This window comes from Pelophylax lessonae (genome assembly GCF_965119305.1).
Source record: "Pelophylax lessonae genome assembly, chromosome: 7".
In the NCBI taxonomy this organism is placed as follows: domain Eukaryota; kingdom Metazoa; phylum Chordata; class Amphibia; order Anura; family Ranidae; genus Pelophylax; species Pelophylax lessonae.
In genome coordinates this window covers 96094603-96115049 of record NC_138774.1, presented here as the reverse complement: position 1 = coordinate 96115049, position 20447 = coordinate 96094603, and the positions used below count along the sequence as shown (strand labels likewise).

Genomic DNA, 20447 nt, shown 5'->3' with positions numbered 1-20447 from the left:
CGTACCGTTCGATCATCCCTATTAGACAGGTATATTTGGTTTATTAGCAGACTGGTCGTTAGGTATATCAAACTGGGGACCGGCTGGATCCCACACACCTTCTATTATCCCTCTTGCTTTTCAAGCTTTAGATTTTAAAACCACATACTTATTGTGGCAGATGGTTATCAATTGCATATTTCCTTGAAGATCACGTGTGATATCCTGATGGTATAAAAAGCAAGCCTCTGGCGGCAGGACCGGGTACACAAACTAGAACATTACACGATATTGGAGAGCCATGCAGTACAAATATTTCTTGCTTGCTGTCCTTGGCTTCCTGCTCAGCTGCCAGGCTGGTAAGTCAAATTAACAGAATATGCAAAGACTTCCAATGTAATAATATACTTGCATCTATCTTTATGTTTTATACAATGTATTCTATTTGTGTATTACATTTTTATTTATAATTTAAAGTGGAACTATGTACAAAATCAAAAATGACATGTATGATGCAGTCTATCACTAGCATTAACCACTTTACCACCGGAGGATTTTCCTGCTTAACGTCGAGGCCACTTTTTGCAACTTGGCACTGTGCGACTTTAACTGGCAATTGCGCGATCATGCAACGCCGTACCCAAACAAAATTACGTCCTTTTTTTCCACAAACAAAGCTTCCTTTTGGTGGTATTTGATCACCTCTGCGCTTTTCTTTTTTTGCGATATTAATAAAAAAAGAGCGAAAATTTTGCGGACAAAATTGACATTTTCTACTTTGACAGTTAAAAAATAACGAAAATATATTCAATTTTTGTCATATATATTTAGCTACATGTCTTTGACAAAAAAATTCTCAATGAACGTATTTTTAACTGCTTTAAGACCGCTTTAAGACCGGAAGATTTTACCCCATTCCTGACCAGGCTATATTTTGCGATTCGGCACTGCGTTACTTTAACGGACAATTGCGCGGTCATGCGACACTGTACCCAAATTAAATTTATGTCCTTTTTTTCCCCACAAATAGAGCTTTCTTTTGATGGTATTTGATCACCTGTGCGATTTTTAAATTTTTGAAAATAAGAGCGACAATTTAAAAAAAACAACAATATTTTTTACATTCTGATATATATATATTCCCCAAAAAATGTATAAATCGAAATTGTTTAACATTTTAGGCCAGCTTGTTTTCTGCTACATATTTTTGGTAAAAAAAAAATCACAATAAGCGTATTTTGATTGGCTTGCGCAAAAGTTATGCGTTTTACTAACTACGGGAAAGATTTGTAATTTTTATTGTTTATTTTTTTTTTACTAGTAATGGCGGCGATCTGTGATTTTTTTTTTTTTTCTGCGGGACTGCGACATGATCACCGCCTCTCCTCCCCTGGCCCGACTCCCGCTGTGTATGAATACAGCGAGGGCGAGCCTCCGGCGGCGCGCGCGCGCTGCCGAGAGAGGGGAGGTCTACGTCGACAGACGGTATCGAGCCACTTTGCCGCAGTACTGCTCAAGTGAGCAGTCGGCAAGTGGTTAAAGCAGTAGTAAACACGGCTTGATCACTACTACCTACCGGTAAACTTATAATAAGAATTACAAGTACAAGGAATATCTCCTAAACATGTACAGTTTAGGGGAAATTCCCATCTGTAGCAGCCGGGGACATCACCATTGCACGTGCGCTGCAATCTGAATAGACGGGTGCCCTCCATTCAGAGTTCTGTATCAAGATCGTGGCTTGGCCATTTAAACAACTGGAGCCCATGAACCCAGAAGGAAGACCGGGCAAAGATGGAAGCCCGGGCAGCAGTGACAGCGCACCGCTGGAGGGTTTAGTTTTAGGTTAAGTTTTTCACAATGTGCTAGTATGTAGTACATACTAGTACAATATGACTTAAACTGCAAGGGGAACTTTTGTTTGTTTGTTTGTTTGTATTTACAACTTTACTACTGCTTTCCTGTTTTCCTGAGCCCCCACTAACACAGATTTTATACCTGATGATCCTGGAAGAAAATCTAGTTTTCTACTTGTATTAATAGGGCATCAACACTTCATACTCCAGTGAAATCAGCAGTCACATCATTGTCAGACAGGGTAGTTTTAGGCTATATTCACACTTATGCATTTTGCAGTCCATTTTTGAAGTCCATTTAACATGATTTCCTATGGGTCACGTTCACATTTGTGTGATTTCAACCGATGCATTTTTAGGAAAGAGTCAGAGACTTTTTTGCCCGCAGCAGGTTACACTTCTGGTTCCGTAGACTTCAATGGAAAAGCAGCAGAACACGTTTTTTTGCTGGCTTTTCTGTATGACAACAGACATCTCCCAAAAAACTGCAAAACACATTAAAAAAGCATAAAAAAGTGCTTAATGCACTGGGAATACCCATGGACCGCAACCTGCATAAGTGTGAAACTAGCCTAAAGGCCCGTACACACGATACGAAAATTGGAAGGAAAATTTTGTCCGACAAACAATCTGCCGATTTTCGGACTGTTAGTATATAGTTACATAGTTAGTTAGGTTGAAAAGAGACATCCGTCCATCCAGTTCAACCTATGATGTGCGTGTCTGTTTGTTGTTAACCGTACATTGTATACCCCTGTATGTTGTGGTCTTTAAGGTGCCCATCTAATAGTTTTTTGAAACTATCGATGCTCCCTGCTGATACGACTGCTTGTGGAAGAGAATTCCACATCCTTACTGCTCTGACAGTGAAGAACCCCTTACGTATTTTAAGGTTAAACTGTTTTTTCTCTAGTTTTAGTGAGTGGCCACGTGTCTTATTGTATTCCCTTTCTCTGAATAGTTTGTTCCTTATGCTAGGGTCACCAGTACAGTATTTGTACATTGATATCATATCCCACCTCAATCGTCTTTTCTCCAGAGAGAAAAGGTTCAGTGCTTGTAGTCTTTCCTCATAGCTGAGATCCTCCATTGCCCTAATTATTTTTGTTGCCCTTCTCTGGACTCTCTCCAGTTCCAGCACATCCTTCCTGAGGACCGGTGCCCAGAACTGGACAGCATACTCCAGATGTGGCCGGACCAGAGTCTTGTAGAGAGGGAGAATCATCTCTTTATTTCTGGAGTGAATAAATATAGTATAGTGCTTTCGACAGCCGATTACGAATTTTCGGACGACAAAAACTGGATGTGCAGGCTATAAAATTTTTATCGTACGTCAACACAACGTCCGATTTTCGTTTAATTAGTACATTTTTCGTCCAAAAAAAATCTTAAGAGCAAGACTAGGCATGCTCAGAAACGAAAGAACACATACAAAACAATCCAACACATGATATCACTTCTGAAGTTGAATTCTGTCATACGGGAATTTTCGTATGAAAGTAACCTCTTCACTTTCGATATGAGACTAGCATGCAACAAAAAATGGACGACAGATCGTTCGATAATCTGATTGTGTGTACGAGGCTTTACACTACATAGTAAAGGTAAATCTAAAGGAAATCTAACAACAAAAGTTGTATAGTGTGTATCCAGCTTTAGTCTACATTCACGCAGGCGTTCCCCTGGTCACATACAAGCTCCTGTGTGAATGTAGCCCCTAGATGGACATCTGACGGATGCATTACATCCTAACTCCAGAAAATACTTTTTAAGCAGTTACAACAACAGTATTTTTTCTTTACAAAAAGGAAAAATAGTTTACATTTTTAAAATAAAAGTTGTCTGTTGCAAGCGTCCCATTTGCTGAGCAGTTTGGTCTACAAGCAAATATGCATAAAATCTAAATAAGGGCATGTGAAATAAAAAAAAAAAAAAAAGGTATTCATAATTGAATATTATCGTTATAGATACTAATCACATACAGTTCACAGAGTTCAATATTTTTACAGTGGTGGTCCTTTACCATTTGCCTGATCTTTTGCACTGCATTATAGGAATCACTGGGGCAGATTGAGATAAGCTATAGGACCACCTGATGGGTCTACCTCAAGTATGTACCAAATAGATGATGGGGACAGCTGCTATCTTCTACACTGATTCCCCATCTGCAGACAGGACAGGTTTACTATCTAATTCAACAAAACTGTTAGCTAAAGTTGCCTACAGATTTGAGACAACAACCCAAGCCCTCATTTCCCCCAAGTGCAGCAGGAATAATACTTACCTTCAGCCCCAATCCATTGACCTTTCCTCTAATATGGTCCTGGCTGATGTCTATGGGTGAGCCATATTGCAAGGCATTACTGGAATCCACCATGAATATGTCATGGTTATATATAACATAATAATATATATGACATAATAACATTTAGACTCTTTTGTCCTTTGATAGTATACATTTATTTTTATGATTAGTAAAATGTTTTTTTGAAAAAAAATGTTGATGTATATAAGAGCAGTGGTGTACTAAAGGAGGTGTAGAGCATATGGTCTACTCTAACTGCCAACTCACTGAGGGTGCTGCGTCCATGGTTGGGGGTGGAAGGTAAAGGGCTGTTCATATCTCTGCTGTGTATAGAGGGAGTAGGCTCAGATTTTATTTAGGTATGCCCTTTTAAGCCCCTCCCACTGTTAGCTCAATTTGGCCACACTGATAATTTGAAGTGGCCCACATAATAATCTGCCTGAATATAAAACATGGTATATATGTCACAGGTCCTATAAATAAAGGTGCATACAGTAATTGCGCTGATATAAACACAGCAAAAAGAATGACGCACTAGCAGCGCTAAATCTTGAGTGCAAATCAATAACTGGGAAATACAGTCAATAATAAAGTTCATGCACAGTGCCCGAATGACATCCAGAGATGACAGTCCAAACAGGTCAGAATCCTTAAACGATCACCACACAGGACCCTTCACCTCACCACGGTGCTCACCCCTAAGGTAATACACTCACCAGATGAAAGGTCAATATAAGCCCAAACACCATGCCGCTCGCCAGCTGATAATGGACCATCCGACCTCCACTGTACCCTGAAAGGGGAACCAGCCTCCACCAAAAAAGCTCCTGATTGGTCTCGGACAACCTGGTAACCGTTATGTGGGGTGATCTCATATGGGGCCAATCGATCAAAGGCAGTGCATGCAAAAATAATAAGGTCTCATAGTGTAGTACTGTTAAATGAAACCTCTTTATTTCCCAAATAAAACATTCCCCTGTAGCAATTGCACTTAGAAAGACACATTAAAAGACAGGCATTGTAAGCATGTAGAGGTAAAACCTGCGTGTTGCAGCCGGTCCCCGTGCTGTCTGTTCGCCGCTTGGTACCTTAGCTGAAGCGAACATCCGGGTCCGGCGTTTGACGGAGGCGTACCTCGTGACCGCGCGCTGACGCGTTTCGTCAGCAAGTGACTTCAACAGAGGGCGTGGCCACGCAGGAACGGTCAATGCTATTTAGCTGTGCAGGAATGGGCGGTGGCGCTGATTGGCCGGATGTCGCGGATGTCCCGCTACTATCCATACTTCCGCCCAAATTCTGCATTCTCAATGCAGGATTGAAGTGTGCTAAACACAAACCCCTCAACAAATTTAATGTGTACATTGACGTGCACAAGTATATCCGCAAAATCAATCTCAAAAGATATTTCCTTAATCCTAATAGGGTCACCAATAGGAATCCGGCTAATAACATTGTTTCAACTATAGGTGTGGATAGTGGCCTAAAAAAACACTCTCTTTACAATCCTCCACAATCCTCTAACCAATGCGTAGAAGTATTTAAAAATTTAGTGATCCAGGATGCAAAGGCCTTACAGCCTAAGAAAGGGGTTAATCCTCAAACTATTCAGCAAGGTTTAGAGGCTCTTGAGAAGAGGAAAGATGTTATAATTAGACCAGCGGACAAGGGGGGTGGGGTGGTGATCCTCAAAAAAGACTTCTACCTCAGGCAGTTGAGCGATATGCTTTCTGATACAGAGACATATGAGGAGTTAAGAGGTGACCCCACTCATGAATATCGGAGGATTTTGAGAGATCTGGTAACTTTTGGGTATTATCAACGGGTGCTCTCTGATAAAGAATACCTTATGCCCAGTTACAATCGGATCCCAACGATATATACACTTCTGAAAATACACAAAGATGTACAAAACCCCCCCGCCAGACCCATAAATTCAGTCACTGCCAGACTGGGAGAGTACCTGGACTTCTTTCTGCAGACCAGTGTAGTGAGTTTAAGGTCCTATTTAAAAGATACGAAGGACTTTCTGTGTTCTTTGGAAGATGTCCAGATATCCCCAGACAAGGAGGTATTTTTGGTAACTGCTGATGTGTCCTCGTTATACACTGTAATTCAGCATGAGGATGCCCTCCTAGCCCTCAATTGGGCTTTTTGTAGAAGAACCGACCTCCCTGACCCCCAGAAAAGATTTTTGAAGTGTGCTCTAGAAATTTGGTTTAGCGCACAACTATTTTTGGTTTAACGCCACTTTTTATAGCCAAAAACGTGGCGTGGCTATGGGAGCCAAGTTTGCTCCCAGCCTGGCCAACTTATTCATGGGTGAATGGGAAGATCGGTTCATCTATGCCCAATGTAAGAATGAGTTAAAACTATACAAAAGGTATATTGATGACTTATTCTTTATATGGGAGGGCTCCGAAAACAGTTTGAGGGAGTTTGCTGATTCACTAAACTCCAACATCAATAATATCAAATTGGAGTTTAGTTGGAGTCATGAGTCAATCCACTATTTGGATGTGGAGGTGATGTTGAGGAATGGGGCCTTGGAAACCAGAGTGTATTTCAAGCCCACTGACCGCAATGGGTACCTCCCCATCCATAGCGGTCACTATCATCGCTGGTTACAAAACATCCCAAAGGGGCAATTTTTACGAGTCAGGAGAAATTGCTCCTTAGATATTGACTTTATGACCCAATCCCAGGTTCTCCGACAACGTTTCCTTGAGAAGGGTTACGATGGTCGGATGCTGGATAGCAATATCTCAGAGGTTTCAGGATATTCTCAGCAAGAGTGTTTGGCTGAATCCAGAAGACCAGTGGATAATAAACATGAGTGGAGTTTCCTAACACAATACAACTCTCAATACAAAGAGGTGGAGGATATCATCAGGAGACATTGGGGTGTGCTGTGTCTTGACAGGATTTTAGTTAACAGCATTCCATCAAGGCCTACATTTATATACAAAAAAGCACCCACTTTTGGAGATCAATTGGTATGCAAAGTTCTGGATCCCCCCACAAAACCCACTATGTTTTGGGATAACAGAACTGGGTTTTACGCCTGTCGTCGGTGTAAGTCGTGTAGACAGGTGCGAACCCATCTGCGTGGATTTTCGTCTTTTTGTTCTTCCGCTAATGGTGAATCTTTTGAGATTAAAGATTTAATTACATGCCACACCACCCATGTTGTATATGGCATGGAATGCCCATGTGGGCTCATTTATATTGGCAGAACAAAAAGAACGATTGCGATCAGAATATCCGAACACATCGCTAATATTAGAAAGGGATTCAAGGATCATAATGTCTCGTTGCATTTTAAGGAATATCATAATCAGGACCCCTCTGATCTCAAATTTTGGGGCATAGAGCATGTAGACCCAGTTTGGAGGGGATCAAACAGGGTAAGAGAACTGTCTAAGCGAGAAACGCATTGGATTTTTTTGACCAATTCTCTATGTCCTAAGGGGTTAAATGTTGATCTCGACATTAATTGTTTTATTAGTAATTATTAACATTCTATTGTTATTGCTGGTTTTGATTTAGTGATTAATATATTGCTCCGCATTTTTGGGTTCTTAATGTGAATAGTAACCTGGGTTTCATTATACATATTAATGCCTTTTAGTAGTAAGTTTTATATATGCATAATATTTTAGCATGTTTTTGGTGCCAATTTTTATTGGTTTTAACATATTATCAAGGTAATGTCACATGTGTGAGGTCGTATATGTATTATATGTACTGGCTGTATGATCCGCCCATGATCCAAAGGTTTGATTGCCCCGTATCTCTGTCTGGTGGGATACCGGAGGAGGCAATTGAATAAGATTGGAGACAGCGGTGACGCCAAGTAAGGGCGGAAGTTAGTTACACATGAAGGCATACATGGTTTGAGCGGAAGTATGGATAGTAGCGGGACGTTCGCGACATCCGGCCAATCAGCGCCACCGCCCATTCCTGCACAGCTAAATAGCAGTGACCGTCCCCGCGTGGCCACGCCCTCTGTTGAAGTCACTTTCTGACAAAACGCGTCATCGCGTGGTCACGAGGTACGCCTACGTCAGACGCCGGACCCGGATGTTCGCTTCAGCTAAGGTACCAAGCGGCGAACAGACAGCACGGGGACCGGCTGCAACACGCAGGTTTTACCTCTACATGCTTACAATGCCTGTCTTTTAATGTGTCTTTCTAAGTGCAATTGCTACAGGGGAATGTTTTATTTGGGAAATAAAGAGGTTTCATTTAACAGTACTACACTATGAGACCTTATTATTTTTGCATGCACTGCCTTTGATCGATTGGCCCCATATGAGATCACCCCACATAACGGTTACCAGGTTGTCCGAGACCAATCAGGAGCTTTTTTGGTGGAAGCTGGTTCCCCTTTCAGGGTACAGTGGAGGTCGGATGGTCCATTATCAGCTGGCGAGCGGCATGGTGTTTGGGCTTATCTTTCATCTGGTGAGTGTATTACCTTAGGGGTGAGCACCGTGTTGATGTGAAGGGTCCTGTGTGGTGATCGTTTAAGGATTCTGACCTGTTTGGACTGTCATCTCTGGATGTCATTCGGGCACTGTGCATGAACTTTATTATTGACTGTATTTCCCAGTTATTGATTTGCACTCAAGATTTAGCACTGCTAGCGCGTCACTCTTTTTGCTGTGTTTATATCATCGCAATTACTGTATGCACCTTTATTTATGTGATTCATCGTTATAGCAGCAGCTTGCACTTTTATGTGATTTATATGTGTCATTTTAATGATATTTATTGATTAAGCGCCGGGTGAGCAGGTTTCACTAGTCCCCCCCTTTTTGTCTACATTTATTCTTGCTCCCTTTTATACATGTCACAGGTCCTGTCAATCATTTTGGACTAAGAAAACTGGCAGAGGCAATTGTTTACTTTAACCAATTCTGGACCGCTTCACGTACATATACTGCGGCAGTTCAGCCCTTCAGCGTGAAGTCACATACCCGTACGTCATTTCCATGTCCGGGTCTGGGGCGCGCTGCCAGCGACCTATTCCCGCTGTGATTGCACACAGCGGAAGCCAATAGGCGGGTCTGGCAGACCCGATGTTCACTGGCACCCAGCGATCTTTCCCAAGAAAGGCAGAACGGCGGTCTGCCTATGTAAACAAGGCAGATTGCTGTTCTGTCAGAGGGGAAGATGGAGATCTTGTGTTTCTGCTAAGCAGGAACATGGATCTCTGTCTTTTCCCAGTCAAAGCATCACCCACACAGTTAGCAAGCACTCCCAGGGAACACATTTAATCCTTTGATCGCCCCTGATGTTGACCCCTTCCCTGCCAGTGTCATTAGTACAGTGACAGTGCATTTCTTTTAGCACTGATCACTGTACTGGTGTCAATAGTCACCAAAAAGTGTCACGTAGTGTCAGATTTGTCTGCCACAATGTCGCAGTCTGGCTAAAAATCGCTGATCGCTGCCATTACTAGTAGAAAAATAGAAGTTCCATAAATCTATCCCATAGTTTCTAGACACTCAAATTTTTGCGCAAACCAATCAATATATGCTTACTTGGATTTTTTTTACCAAGAATACATATTGGCCTAAATTTAAAAAATTCTTAATAAATTCGATTTTTTAAATTTTTTTTATTGGATATGATTTATAGCAAAAAGTAAAAAATATTGTTTTTTTTTTTTTTCGCAATTGTCAGGTTTTTCTGTTAATAGCGCAGTAAATAAAAACAGCAGTGGTGATCAAATACCTCCAAAAGAAATTTAATTTTCTTTGGGTACAGCGTCGCACGACTGCGCAATTGTCAGTTAAAGTACCGCAGTGCCATATCGCCAAAAAATACCCTGGCCATGAAGGGGGGGGGGGGGGATCTTCTGGAGCTGAAGTAGTTAATAGGATTATTTGACAGTAAGGCTCCATGTACATGGGACGTTGTAAATGGCCGTTTAGGAGCAGTTGGGCGTTTTTTTCAGAAGCCCCTGAACCCATCTACATTTTATCTTATCTGTCCATTTCCACAGGGTCGTTTACAGTCATTTGCAGGCAGTTGAGTTCAGGGACGTTTTTTGGAACGATTATTTGCATTCGAACATGTGTTTCCCGGCGTTTCAAACGCAGAAACGCGGCCGAACATGACCAAACGTGACCGAACGTACGTTCAGCCATGTTATACGTTTTTTTTTCTTCCATTCAAAATCAATGGTTCCCTATGGGAGCCTATTGATTTGAATGGAAGTCGCACCGCAAGTCGGATCAGGATGATCCGACTTGCACTGTGAGAATCTTAAGGGGGAACTCCACGCCAAAAATGGGAAAAAAACTGCGTGGGGGTCCCCCCCAGGTTCCAAACCAGGCCTTTCGGGTCTGGTATGGAATTTGAGGGTAGCCCCACGCCGAAAAAACGGCGTGGGGTCCCCCCCAAAATCCATACCAGACCCTTACCTGAGCATGCAGCCCGGTAGGGCAGGAAGGGGAAGGGGACAAGCGAGCGGTCCCACCCCCCCTGGACCATACCAGGCCACATTCCCTCAACATGGGGGGGGGGTATTGGTGCTTTGGGGCAGGGGGAGCTCTGCACCCCCCACCCCAAGGCACCTTGCCCCCATGTTGATAAGGACAAGGGCCTCATCCCCACAACCCTGGCCGGTGGTTGTGGGGGTCTGTGGGCAGGGGGCTCATCGGAATCTGGAAGCCCCCTTTAACAAGGGGGCCCCCCAGATCCCTGACCCCCTCCCTATGTGAATGGGTATGGGGTACACTGTACTCCTACCCATTCACCCCATAAAAGGCAGTGTATGTAAATAACGACAGGAGACGTTTTGGAAAGTTTTTATTAAAAATCTTCATCTGTTCTTCTTTTTTTCATCCTGATCCGACTTGCGGCACGACTTCCATTCAAATCAATAGGCTCCCATAGAGAACCATTGATTTTGAATGGAGGCAGAAAAAACGCTGCTAAAAGCAACGTGGCCAAACGTGCAATAACGCAAATGGAAAAAGCTACTGAAAGAACGTTAAACAGCTGCTTTTTCCCAGCGTCAGAACTAGCTTTGCAGCACGTTTTTTCTAATGTCCCGTGTACATGGAGCCTAAACCGGATCAATATTAGAAAATCGATCCCCACACAAGAAAGCATTTAAGCTGATCTTTGTGATATCATGGGAACCAATCAGCATTATCTGATACATTTATAGTATAAGTTTGAAAGTTAAAAAAATAACTGAAGAATGTGATTGGTTGTTAGGCGCAATTTTATTCTTTTAGATACTTTTATGCTCAAAATGTATTTCTTTTTCTTTTATAGGCAGTGCTCTGGAGTGCTATCAATGTACCGGCGATTGCAAAAGTATGACACAGATGAAGTGTCCATTGGAAGGAATGCGATGTAAGACGGTCACTTTGAAGTCTGGTGAGTTGTCTAAGAAATGCCACCCCAAAAAAAATTACTCCAGACCAGGATATCAAAGTGGAAGTGTAGCCCGAATCTTATCTTACATTTGGATAGGAAGGATAGTGAAGGATTAGAACTAATTAAATGTTGACAATTAGATGTTGAATGTCACTGCTATCTGAAACTCTGTTGGAAAAAATTCCCCTTCATTTTGTTGTTTGGTTACAAGGGACACACAGGAAATGGTGGTAAATCAGCAAAAGGGTAACCAGCAGCAATAAAAAGCTGAGAGTGGTTCTAGTCTAACATTTTTTATTTTTGTCTGTGTTTTTGAGAAAAGGGACAGTGAGAAAGGGAAATCTCTAATGGAATTCTGGATAGCAGTAAAAACTCACAGGCGTTTTACCCTTTCCCATTTAAATTTGAATACTGATTTTTTTTTTTTTTTTTTTACACATACACTTTAAATATAAGTACAATGCTTCATATAACATGCCTTTTGCATTTACTTGTTAGGTCTTGTTGGATATTATACAAGCTCCTGCTGTGATTGTGATCCTGAAATCACTTTCTGGTGTATTCAATAAGGCATTGAAAGGATCAGCATGGGGATTGCAAAAGCATCAAAAAGTTAATTTATTTCAGTAATTGAATTTAAAAAATGAAACTCATATATTTTATATAGATGCGCTACACACAGTGATATATTTCAAGCATTTTTTTCTTTTAATTTTGGTGATTATGGCTTACAGCTAGTGAAAACTCAAAATGTAATATCTCAGAAAATTAGAATATTACACAAGACTATTAAAAAAAAAATGGATTTAATACAGAAATGTTGGCTTACTGAAAATTATGTCCATGTACAGTATAGTACATACTTGGTTGAGGCTCCTTTTGCATGAATTACTGCATTAATGCAGCGTGTCATGGAGGAGATCAGCCTGTGGCACTGCTGAGGTGTTAGAGAAGCCAAGGTTTCTTTGATAGTGGCCTTCAGCTCGCCTGCATTGTTGGGTCTGGTGTCTCTCATCTTCCTCTTGACAATATCTCACAGATTCTCTGTGGGGTTTAGGTCAGGCAAGTTTTCTGGCCAATCAAGCACAGTGATACCATAATCATTAAACCAGGTATTGGTACATTTGGCAGTGTGGGCAGGTGCCAAGTCCTGCTGGAAAATTAAATCAGCATCTCCATAACGCTTGTCAACAGAGGGAAGCTTGAAATGCTCTAGAATTTGCTGGTAGAGGGCTGCGCTGACTTTGGACTTGATAAAACACAGTGGACCAACACCAGCAGATGACATGGCGCCCCAAATCATAACAGACTGTGGAAAACTTTGCATTTCATTTGGAAATCAAGGTCTCAGTCTGGAGGAAGAGTGAAGAGGCACAGGATCCAAGTTGCATGAGGTCCAGTGTGAAGTTTCCACAGTCACTGATGATTTGGGAAGCCATGTCATCTGCTGGTGTTATGCCCCGTACACACGTACCGATCGTCGGCCCGAACGATCGGCCGTCTTTTGTCCAGGGCTGTCGTGTCTGTTGAAAACTGCAAAAGACTGCACACAAATTTTGTCGGGCAACAACAGCCGACTGCAGAAGTGATGTCATGTGATGGTTAACTTTCCGTGTGTTTTTTCTTTTCTGAGCATGCCCAGTCTTGCAAATCTGCTGATTGTCGGCCGAATTCTGTACTGACTGGCGAACAATCGGCCGTTCTGGTGTTGGCCAACAAAAATTTTAATGCCTACACGACAGATTCTTTTCGGCCGAAAGTGTGCTGTCGGCTGTCGGAAGCATCATACTAACAAGCCGACAATCGGTCGTCGGCCGAATATTTACGGCCGACAATCGGTACGTGTGTACGGGGCATTAGTCCACTGTTTTTTATCAAATCCAAATTTTATGAGATGCACCTGTATCAGTCAATCTGTATGTGTTTAGTTTTATCAGGAAACGGCATCTTAGATATCCTCGCCATGTGGAAATTGATATTGATATAAAAGAAAATGTAATACTGTGCTCATACATTACAATTTAATTGTACAATCTTTTCAAAAAGTGTCTTGACTTGTTTTTCTCTTTCTTTTCTTTTTCTATAGACAATGCAGAGCAAACAATTAAAACCTGTGCAGCTAGTATTTTATGTGACCAGGATTATTCTGTTCCTGGCTACGTGTCTGCCAAGCCAAGCTGTTGTGACAAAGATCTCTGCAACTCTGCCTTCAAACACGTGATGTCCCTGGGCACCGCTGTCCTCCTGGCTCTGGTGTCTCTCTACCTCTCTCAGTTCTGACTGGGTCCTGCACACAAAACAGCCATCAATGACCAGGCTTGCAACCATTCCTTCCTGTTTTGTAACCGTTGTCATTCAATGGTCAAGAAGCTGGCAGAGCATGCTGGGAGCTGTAGAATAAATCCTTAACCAGTGGAGGCCCACAGCTTGTCCAAGGCTACTGTTGCTGCTCTCTACGGTTGTTCTGTTGTAACCTGCTGCACCACCATATTCAAAATATGAATAACCCTTAGCATTTGTGTATTGCTTGTTCACTGGTTGTAAACATTAACAAATAAAATGTGTTGAATTTCTTATAGTTTAATACGTGCTACTTAATATTTTTTAACAAGACCCTGTATTTTACTAACTTAAATGCAACATTTATCCTTTCCTTCATTTTTTTCTTTTACTTGCCTTGTGTCTTTGATCTTGATAGAAAGTTTGACTACATCAGGAACAGACACTTCCCTACCACAGGCTACTCCCTCCTTGTCCATTATAGCCCTCCCTCTCCTCTGCCGGGATTTTTTTATTTTTATTTTTTTACGCTGTGTTGGCCCAGCTCCTCTGCCCCTCTTTTCACATCTTTATATAACTTTTTATGTAGCTATCAGGGGAGGAGAGAAGAGGAATATAACAAAATGTCACTTGAGTGACAACTCTGAGACTTTGGGGGGCTGCTGACAACACAACCAAAATGGTGGCAGCCAACGGCAGTCTCAGGGCTTTTGGATGTCTACACAATGGGGAATTACAGATAAATAACATGCCTAAAGTACATAGATTGCACATATAATCTTACAGAAGATTGTTGTGGAAATGAACGATCTTCAGACAGGATCTCATTAACCAGTTACGGACCGCCCGCTGCAGTTATACTGCGGCAGGCAGCCCCTCCTGCGCGAACCAACATAGGAGTACATCGGTCGCGCACCTGGTGTTGGGGGCGAGGGCGCGCCGGTGGAGGCGCGCTCCCGCCCCCACTTGGCAGCAGGGATGCCGATGCACGGGGCCGGCGGCCGCGATTGCCGCCGGCCACCCGCGATCGCTCCCCACTAAGAGAGAAGGATGGGCAGCTGTTGTAAACACAGCTGACTGTTCTTCTCTCTGAAATGATCACAGAGCGCCTGTGATCCTTCTAAATAGGATCACAGGTCTCTATGGTCATTTCAAAAGCCCAACCCCCCACAGTTAGTAAACACACCCCTAGGCTTCAATTTAACCCCTTCATCACCAACTAGGTTAACCCCTTCCCTGCCAATGTCATTATTACAGTAACAGTGCATATTTTTAGCACTGATTACTGTAGTAATGTCACTGGTCCCCCCCAAAAGTGTCAAAAAGGTCAGTTAGTGGTCCGATCTGTCCGCCACAATGTCACAGTCCCGCTAAAAATCTCAGATTGCCGCCATTACTAGTAATAAATAAATAAATAAAAATGACATAAATCTTTACCTTAGTTTGTAGATGTGATAACTTTTGCACAAACCAATCAAAATATGCTTATTGTGATTTTTTTTTTACCAAAAATATGTAGCAGAATACAAATTGGCCTAAAAGAATGAAAAAATGTGATATTTAATATAGCACTACTCCCATGGGAGCTGCTGGTTATGGATTCCCCTGGGTTACCCATAGCAACGACATAGTAATTCAATATATTCTAAGTGCTTGGCTCAGTCAGAAAACAGTCCAGGGGATTTGTTTTTTTGTTGTTTTATTGAGAACTGGGATAGGAGAAGGGATGAGTGGGATACTCCAACTAAATGAACTAAGCACACATTTGGGACTTCTAGCTGTAGCTGAATGCGGCAAGGCCACTGCTTCACTTTGCCACAGTAGTGAAGTAGTAATTTAGCGAACTGTTTAGTAAATCACTCTTCAGGGCCCTGCTTGGCACTCCCTTTGTCCCTACTCTTCAGGGTTCTACACGGCACCCCCATTACTCTGACACTCTGTGTGAGCTGACCTTTATCCTCTGACTTCACTGGAGTGGTCCCCCTTCTTGGGCAGACCCCTTGGCTAGCTCTCCGGTACTCACAGACCCTGTTTTTTCCTGAAGGCTATGCCAGCAGCTCCACTGTCAGCTTTACAGGATCCTTTTTGGTTCAGCTCCACACCTGGTTCACTAGGCCGAATGCCTATGACCACTTTACTCAGACAACAGGAGGAGAGACAGCCGTCAGCCTCCTCATGGGACTCTGCTTCCCGCCAAAAGATGCCCTGTCACATGTCCCCCTGGCTTTTATGAGCAATCCCAGGATGCACTGCAGTTTTGCCTTCCCACTGGGACCCTCACAAAAGCCTATGTGTCACTGCCTGGGTTTCATCCACTGTCCAACAGGCTCCCCTGTTGGATACAGTGGGGACACTCCCTTAGACCCAGTGAATCACACATGAGAACATGCAACAGGCAAAACTAACAGATCAGGCTCCCCCTGATAAGCACATGAAGCAGAACAATGCTTTTTTCTTTGCACCTATCTAGGAGGGTGCTACATTAAACATTTTTTTGAGAATGTTATATAGCAGAATGTGAAAATGAGGGGTTTTTTTGTATCTATGGAGCTACATGAGTATAGGTGGTTGCCGTCATCCCTAAATAGTAAAGCAAAAAACTGTCTTGGTTCCTCACGCCAATAAAAAAATGGGATTGTGTAAGCAAAAGATAGGTTTTTAAGAAGTCATGTTTATTTTACATTATTTAACAAATTCAAATCATGCAGTGAGCATATACAAAAAATGCAAAAAAACAACAAAAAAATATATATACACAGTTGCGGTATAGCCGCTGGGTTCATAAATTACTTGAGTAGATCAGGTGATTCCGTTGTTTGAACTGTGCAGACATCCGGGGGGGATGTGAGTCAAAACAGACGGTTCCAACGCGTTTCGGCTATTGGAATTTTTTTTAGCCTTTTTCAAGGTATCACCCAAAAATTTCTATGAAAGTAAACAATTCTCACATTAGAAGAAGTGCAATAAACTGAGAAAAAAAACACATTCATAAACATTTTCAAATATTAGTGGTTACCATTTCTGCTTCAAAAAATTCCTCAGTGTACCTTGTAATGCTGGAGCGGAGGTGTGGTGCTAGTTTCCCCAGTACACTCCCCTAGTATTGCAACGAGATCCTATTGCTGATATGGGCCTGAAATGCATAGTCTAATATAAATGTTCAAGTGCATGACAGTGGTCTTTAGGGGTGGGATGATACCACTGTCATGCACTTGAACATTTATATTAGACTATGCATTTCAGGCCCATATCAGCAATAGGATCTCGTTGCAATACTAGGGGAGTGTACTGGGGAAACTAGCACCACACCTCCGCTCCAGCATTACAAGGTACCCTGAGGAATTTTTTGAAGCAGAAATGGTAACCACTAATATTTGAAAATGTTTATGAATGTGTTTTTTTTTATATAACCAAGACAGTTTTTTGCTATATAGCAGAATGTGAAAAATATTTTTTTTTTTTTCAGAATTGTCGCTCTTTTTGTTTATAGCGCAAAAAATAAAAATCACACAGGTAATCAAATACCACCAAAAGAAAGCTCTATTTGTGGGAAAAAAGGACATAAATTTTATTTCGGTACAGCATCGCACAACCTTGTTAAATTTTTTGTTAAAGTAACACAGTGCCGAATCAGAAAAAAATGGCCTGGTCATTAAGGGGGCAACTCCTTCCAGTCCAGAACTGGTTAAAAGCACCAGTCATTAGATATGTACCGAACTGTTCGCCAGCGGACAGTTCCAGGCGAACATCGCTTGTTCGCGTCCGCCGCTGCGGGCAAACATATGCGATGTTTGGTCCACCCCTATAATTTATCATTGAGGCAAACTTTGACCTTGAACCTCCCAGTCAGCAGACACATTCCAGCCAATCAGCATACCTCCCTCCCACACCCTCCCACCTCCTATAAAAAAGCAAGGGCAGCATCCATCTTAGCATTCTGAATCAGTGTGTTAGTGAGAGCAGGGAAAGTGCTGCTGCTGTTAATAGCGAAGGACAGTTGTTAGTCAGTGTTCTCAGTCTTGTTAGTCAGTGTTCTCGGTCCACTCCTGCTGTAAGGATAGCATCCTGACAGCACCCCAAAAAGCCCTTCTTAGGGCTGGTATAGATATTTGAGTAATTTTTATATATATATATATATATATATCTATTGTGCAGTTGCCTGCCCGCTGTGAGAGGCCACAGACCCACCACAGACTGTACTGTGTGCACACCACACTCATTTCGGGTGGCACAGGCACAGTACCTTGCAGTTTAAAAAATATTTTTTTTTCCTCTGTCATAATTGCAGTGAGTGTCAGGTCCACAGAGTGTACTGTGCCCACTGCAGTGCCCACCACTGATATATATACGGTGGCACAGCAGCTTGTTGCAAATTGAAGAAAATATTATTTTTTATAATTGCAGTTGCCTGGGCTGCCAGTGACTGTCATGTCCACAGAGTGTACTGTGCCCACTGCAGTGCCACTGCCCACCACTGATATATACGGTGGCACAGCGGCTTGCAAATTAAAAATATATATATATTTTTTATAATTGCAGTTGCCTGGGCTGCCAGTGACTGTCAGGTCCACAGAGTGTACTGTGCCCACTGCAGTGCCACTGCCCACCACTGATATATACGGTGGCACAGCAGCTTGCAAATTAAAAATATATATCTTTTTTTATAATTGCAGTTGCCTGGGCTGCCAGTGACTGTCAGGTCCACAGAGTGTACTGTGCCCACTGCAGTGCCACTGCCCACCACTGATATATATACGGTGGCACAGCAGCTTGCAAATTAAAAATATATATCTTTTTTTATAATTGCAGTTGCCTGGGCTGCCAGTGACTGTCAGGTCCACAGAGTGTACTGTGCCCACTGTAGTGCCACTGCCCACCACTGATATATACGATGGCACAGCAGCTTGCAAATTAAAAATATATATTTTTTTTTTATAATTGCAGTTGCCTGGGCTGCCAGTGACTGTCAGGTCCACAGAGTGTACTGTACCCACTGCCCAACACTCCTATAGGGTGGCACAGCACCTTGCACTCATAGTACCACAAATCTAAAAAAAAATGACAGGCAGAGGCAGACCACCCCGCAAGGGTCGTCGTGGTCGTGGTGCTGTGATTTTCTTTGGCCCTAGAATAATGCCCAGTGTTCAGAAGCCACAGACCCTGAACTCAAAAAATTCTGAGGACATAGTTGACTGGCTTACACAGGACACCCAATCTTCTACAGCTTCCGCTCGGAACCCTAATGCACCATCCTAATCCAGCTCAGCTTCAGGCACCTCTCAATTTACCACTCGTCCGCCCGCCGGCACCACCACCAACACTAGCACCACAGCCGCTTCACTTGATCTGTCAGAGGAGTTATTTACACATCGGTTGGAAGAAATAAGTGATGCGCAAACATTAGTGCCAGAGGATGTAGATAACGGGGATATGTCTCAGTCAGGCAGCATTATACACATGGACGTACATTGTGATGATGATGATGATGTTGTACCTGCTGCTGCTGCCTTTGCTGAGTTGTCAAGTGAAGCGGCTGATGATGACGATGTGTCCGTGGATGTCACCTGGGTGCCTGCTCGAAGAGCAGAAGAAGAGGGGGAAAGTTCAGATGGGGAGACAGAGAGGAGGAGGAGACGAGTTGGAAGCAGGGGGAGGTCATCACAAGGAGCTAGTGGCACAGTCAGACAGCATGTAGATTCGGCACCCGGGGTCAGCCAGACCGCACGCCAATCAATGCAAGCTGTTGCCACCACCAGAATGTCGTCATTGCAAAGCTCAGCAGTGTGGCATTTTTTTTTGTGTGTCTGCCTCTGATATCAACGATGCCATTTGTAACCTGTGCCAAAAGAAACTGAGTCGTGGGAAGTCCAACACCCACCTAGGTACAACTGCTTTGCGAAGGCACATGATCTTACATCACAAACGCCTATGTGATCAACACATGAGTAAAAGCAGCACACAAACTCAAAGCCACCATCCTCCTCCTGGTCCAGCATCTTCAGCCACGTCAACCACTGCTGTCCTCCTTGCCCCCTATCAACAACCCGCCCCTCCGCCTCTGACCTTCAGCAGTTCCTGCTCATCTGCCCACAGTCAGGTGTCTGTCAAGGAAATGTTTGAGCGTAAGAAGCCAATCTCACAGAGTCACCCCCTTGCCTGGCGTCTGACAGCTGGCTTGTCGGAACTCTTAGCCCGCCAGCTTTTACCATACAAGCTGGTGGAGTCTGAGGCCTTCAAAAAATTTGTCGCTATTGGGACACCGCAGTGGAAGGTACCCGGCCGAAATTATTTTTCACAAAAGGCAATCCCCAACCTGTACTCTATTGTGGAAAAGGAAGTCATGTCATGTCTGGCACACAGTGTTGGGGCAAGGGTCCATCTGACCACTGATAGCTGGTCTGCAAAGCACGGTCAGGGCAGGTATATCACTTACACTGCGCATTGGGTAAACCTACTGGCGGCTGCCAAGCATGGAATGCGTGGCTCTGCTGCAGAGGAGTTGGTGACACCGCCACGACTTTCAGGCAGGCCTGCTGCCACCTCCTCTACTCCTCCTTCTCCATCCTCTTTGCTAACCTCCTCGGCTGAGTCCTCTTCTGCTGTTGCGTCTTGCTCCACACCAACTGCAC

At 43.1% G+C, this 20447-nt stretch overlaps 1 protein-coding gene across 1 annotated transcript; it reads left to right on the top strand.

Annotated features, from left to right (window-relative positions):
• The first annotated feature begins 235 nt into the window (after positions 1 to 235).
• Positions 236 to 13866, top strand: LOC309560982 (prostate stem cell antigen-like). Its single transcript, XM_082264686.1, has 3 exons — positions 236 to 338; positions 11434 to 11538; positions 13625 to 13866. Exons 1-3 carry the CDS (start codon positions 281 to 283, stop codon positions 13816 to 13818), a joined length of 357 nt encoding a protein of 118 aa, XP_082120812.1. The 5' UTR covers positions 236 to 280; the 3' UTR covers positions 13819 to 13866.
• Positions 13867 to 20447: the final 6581 nt, after the last annotated feature.

Coding starts and splice junctions, on each gene's coding strand:
- LOC309560982 (XM_082264686.1), top strand. CDS start 281: ATGCAGTACAAATATTTCTTGCTTGCTGTCCTTGGCTTCCTGCTCAGC. Junction 339..11,433: donor CCTGCTCAGCTGCCAGGCTG/GTAAGTCAAATT, acceptor TTTCTTTTATAG/GCAGTGCTCTGGAGTGCTAT. Junction 11,539..13,624: donor GACGGTCACTTTGAAGTCTG/GTGAGTTGTCTA, acceptor CTTTTTCTATAG/ACAATGCAGAGCAAACAATT.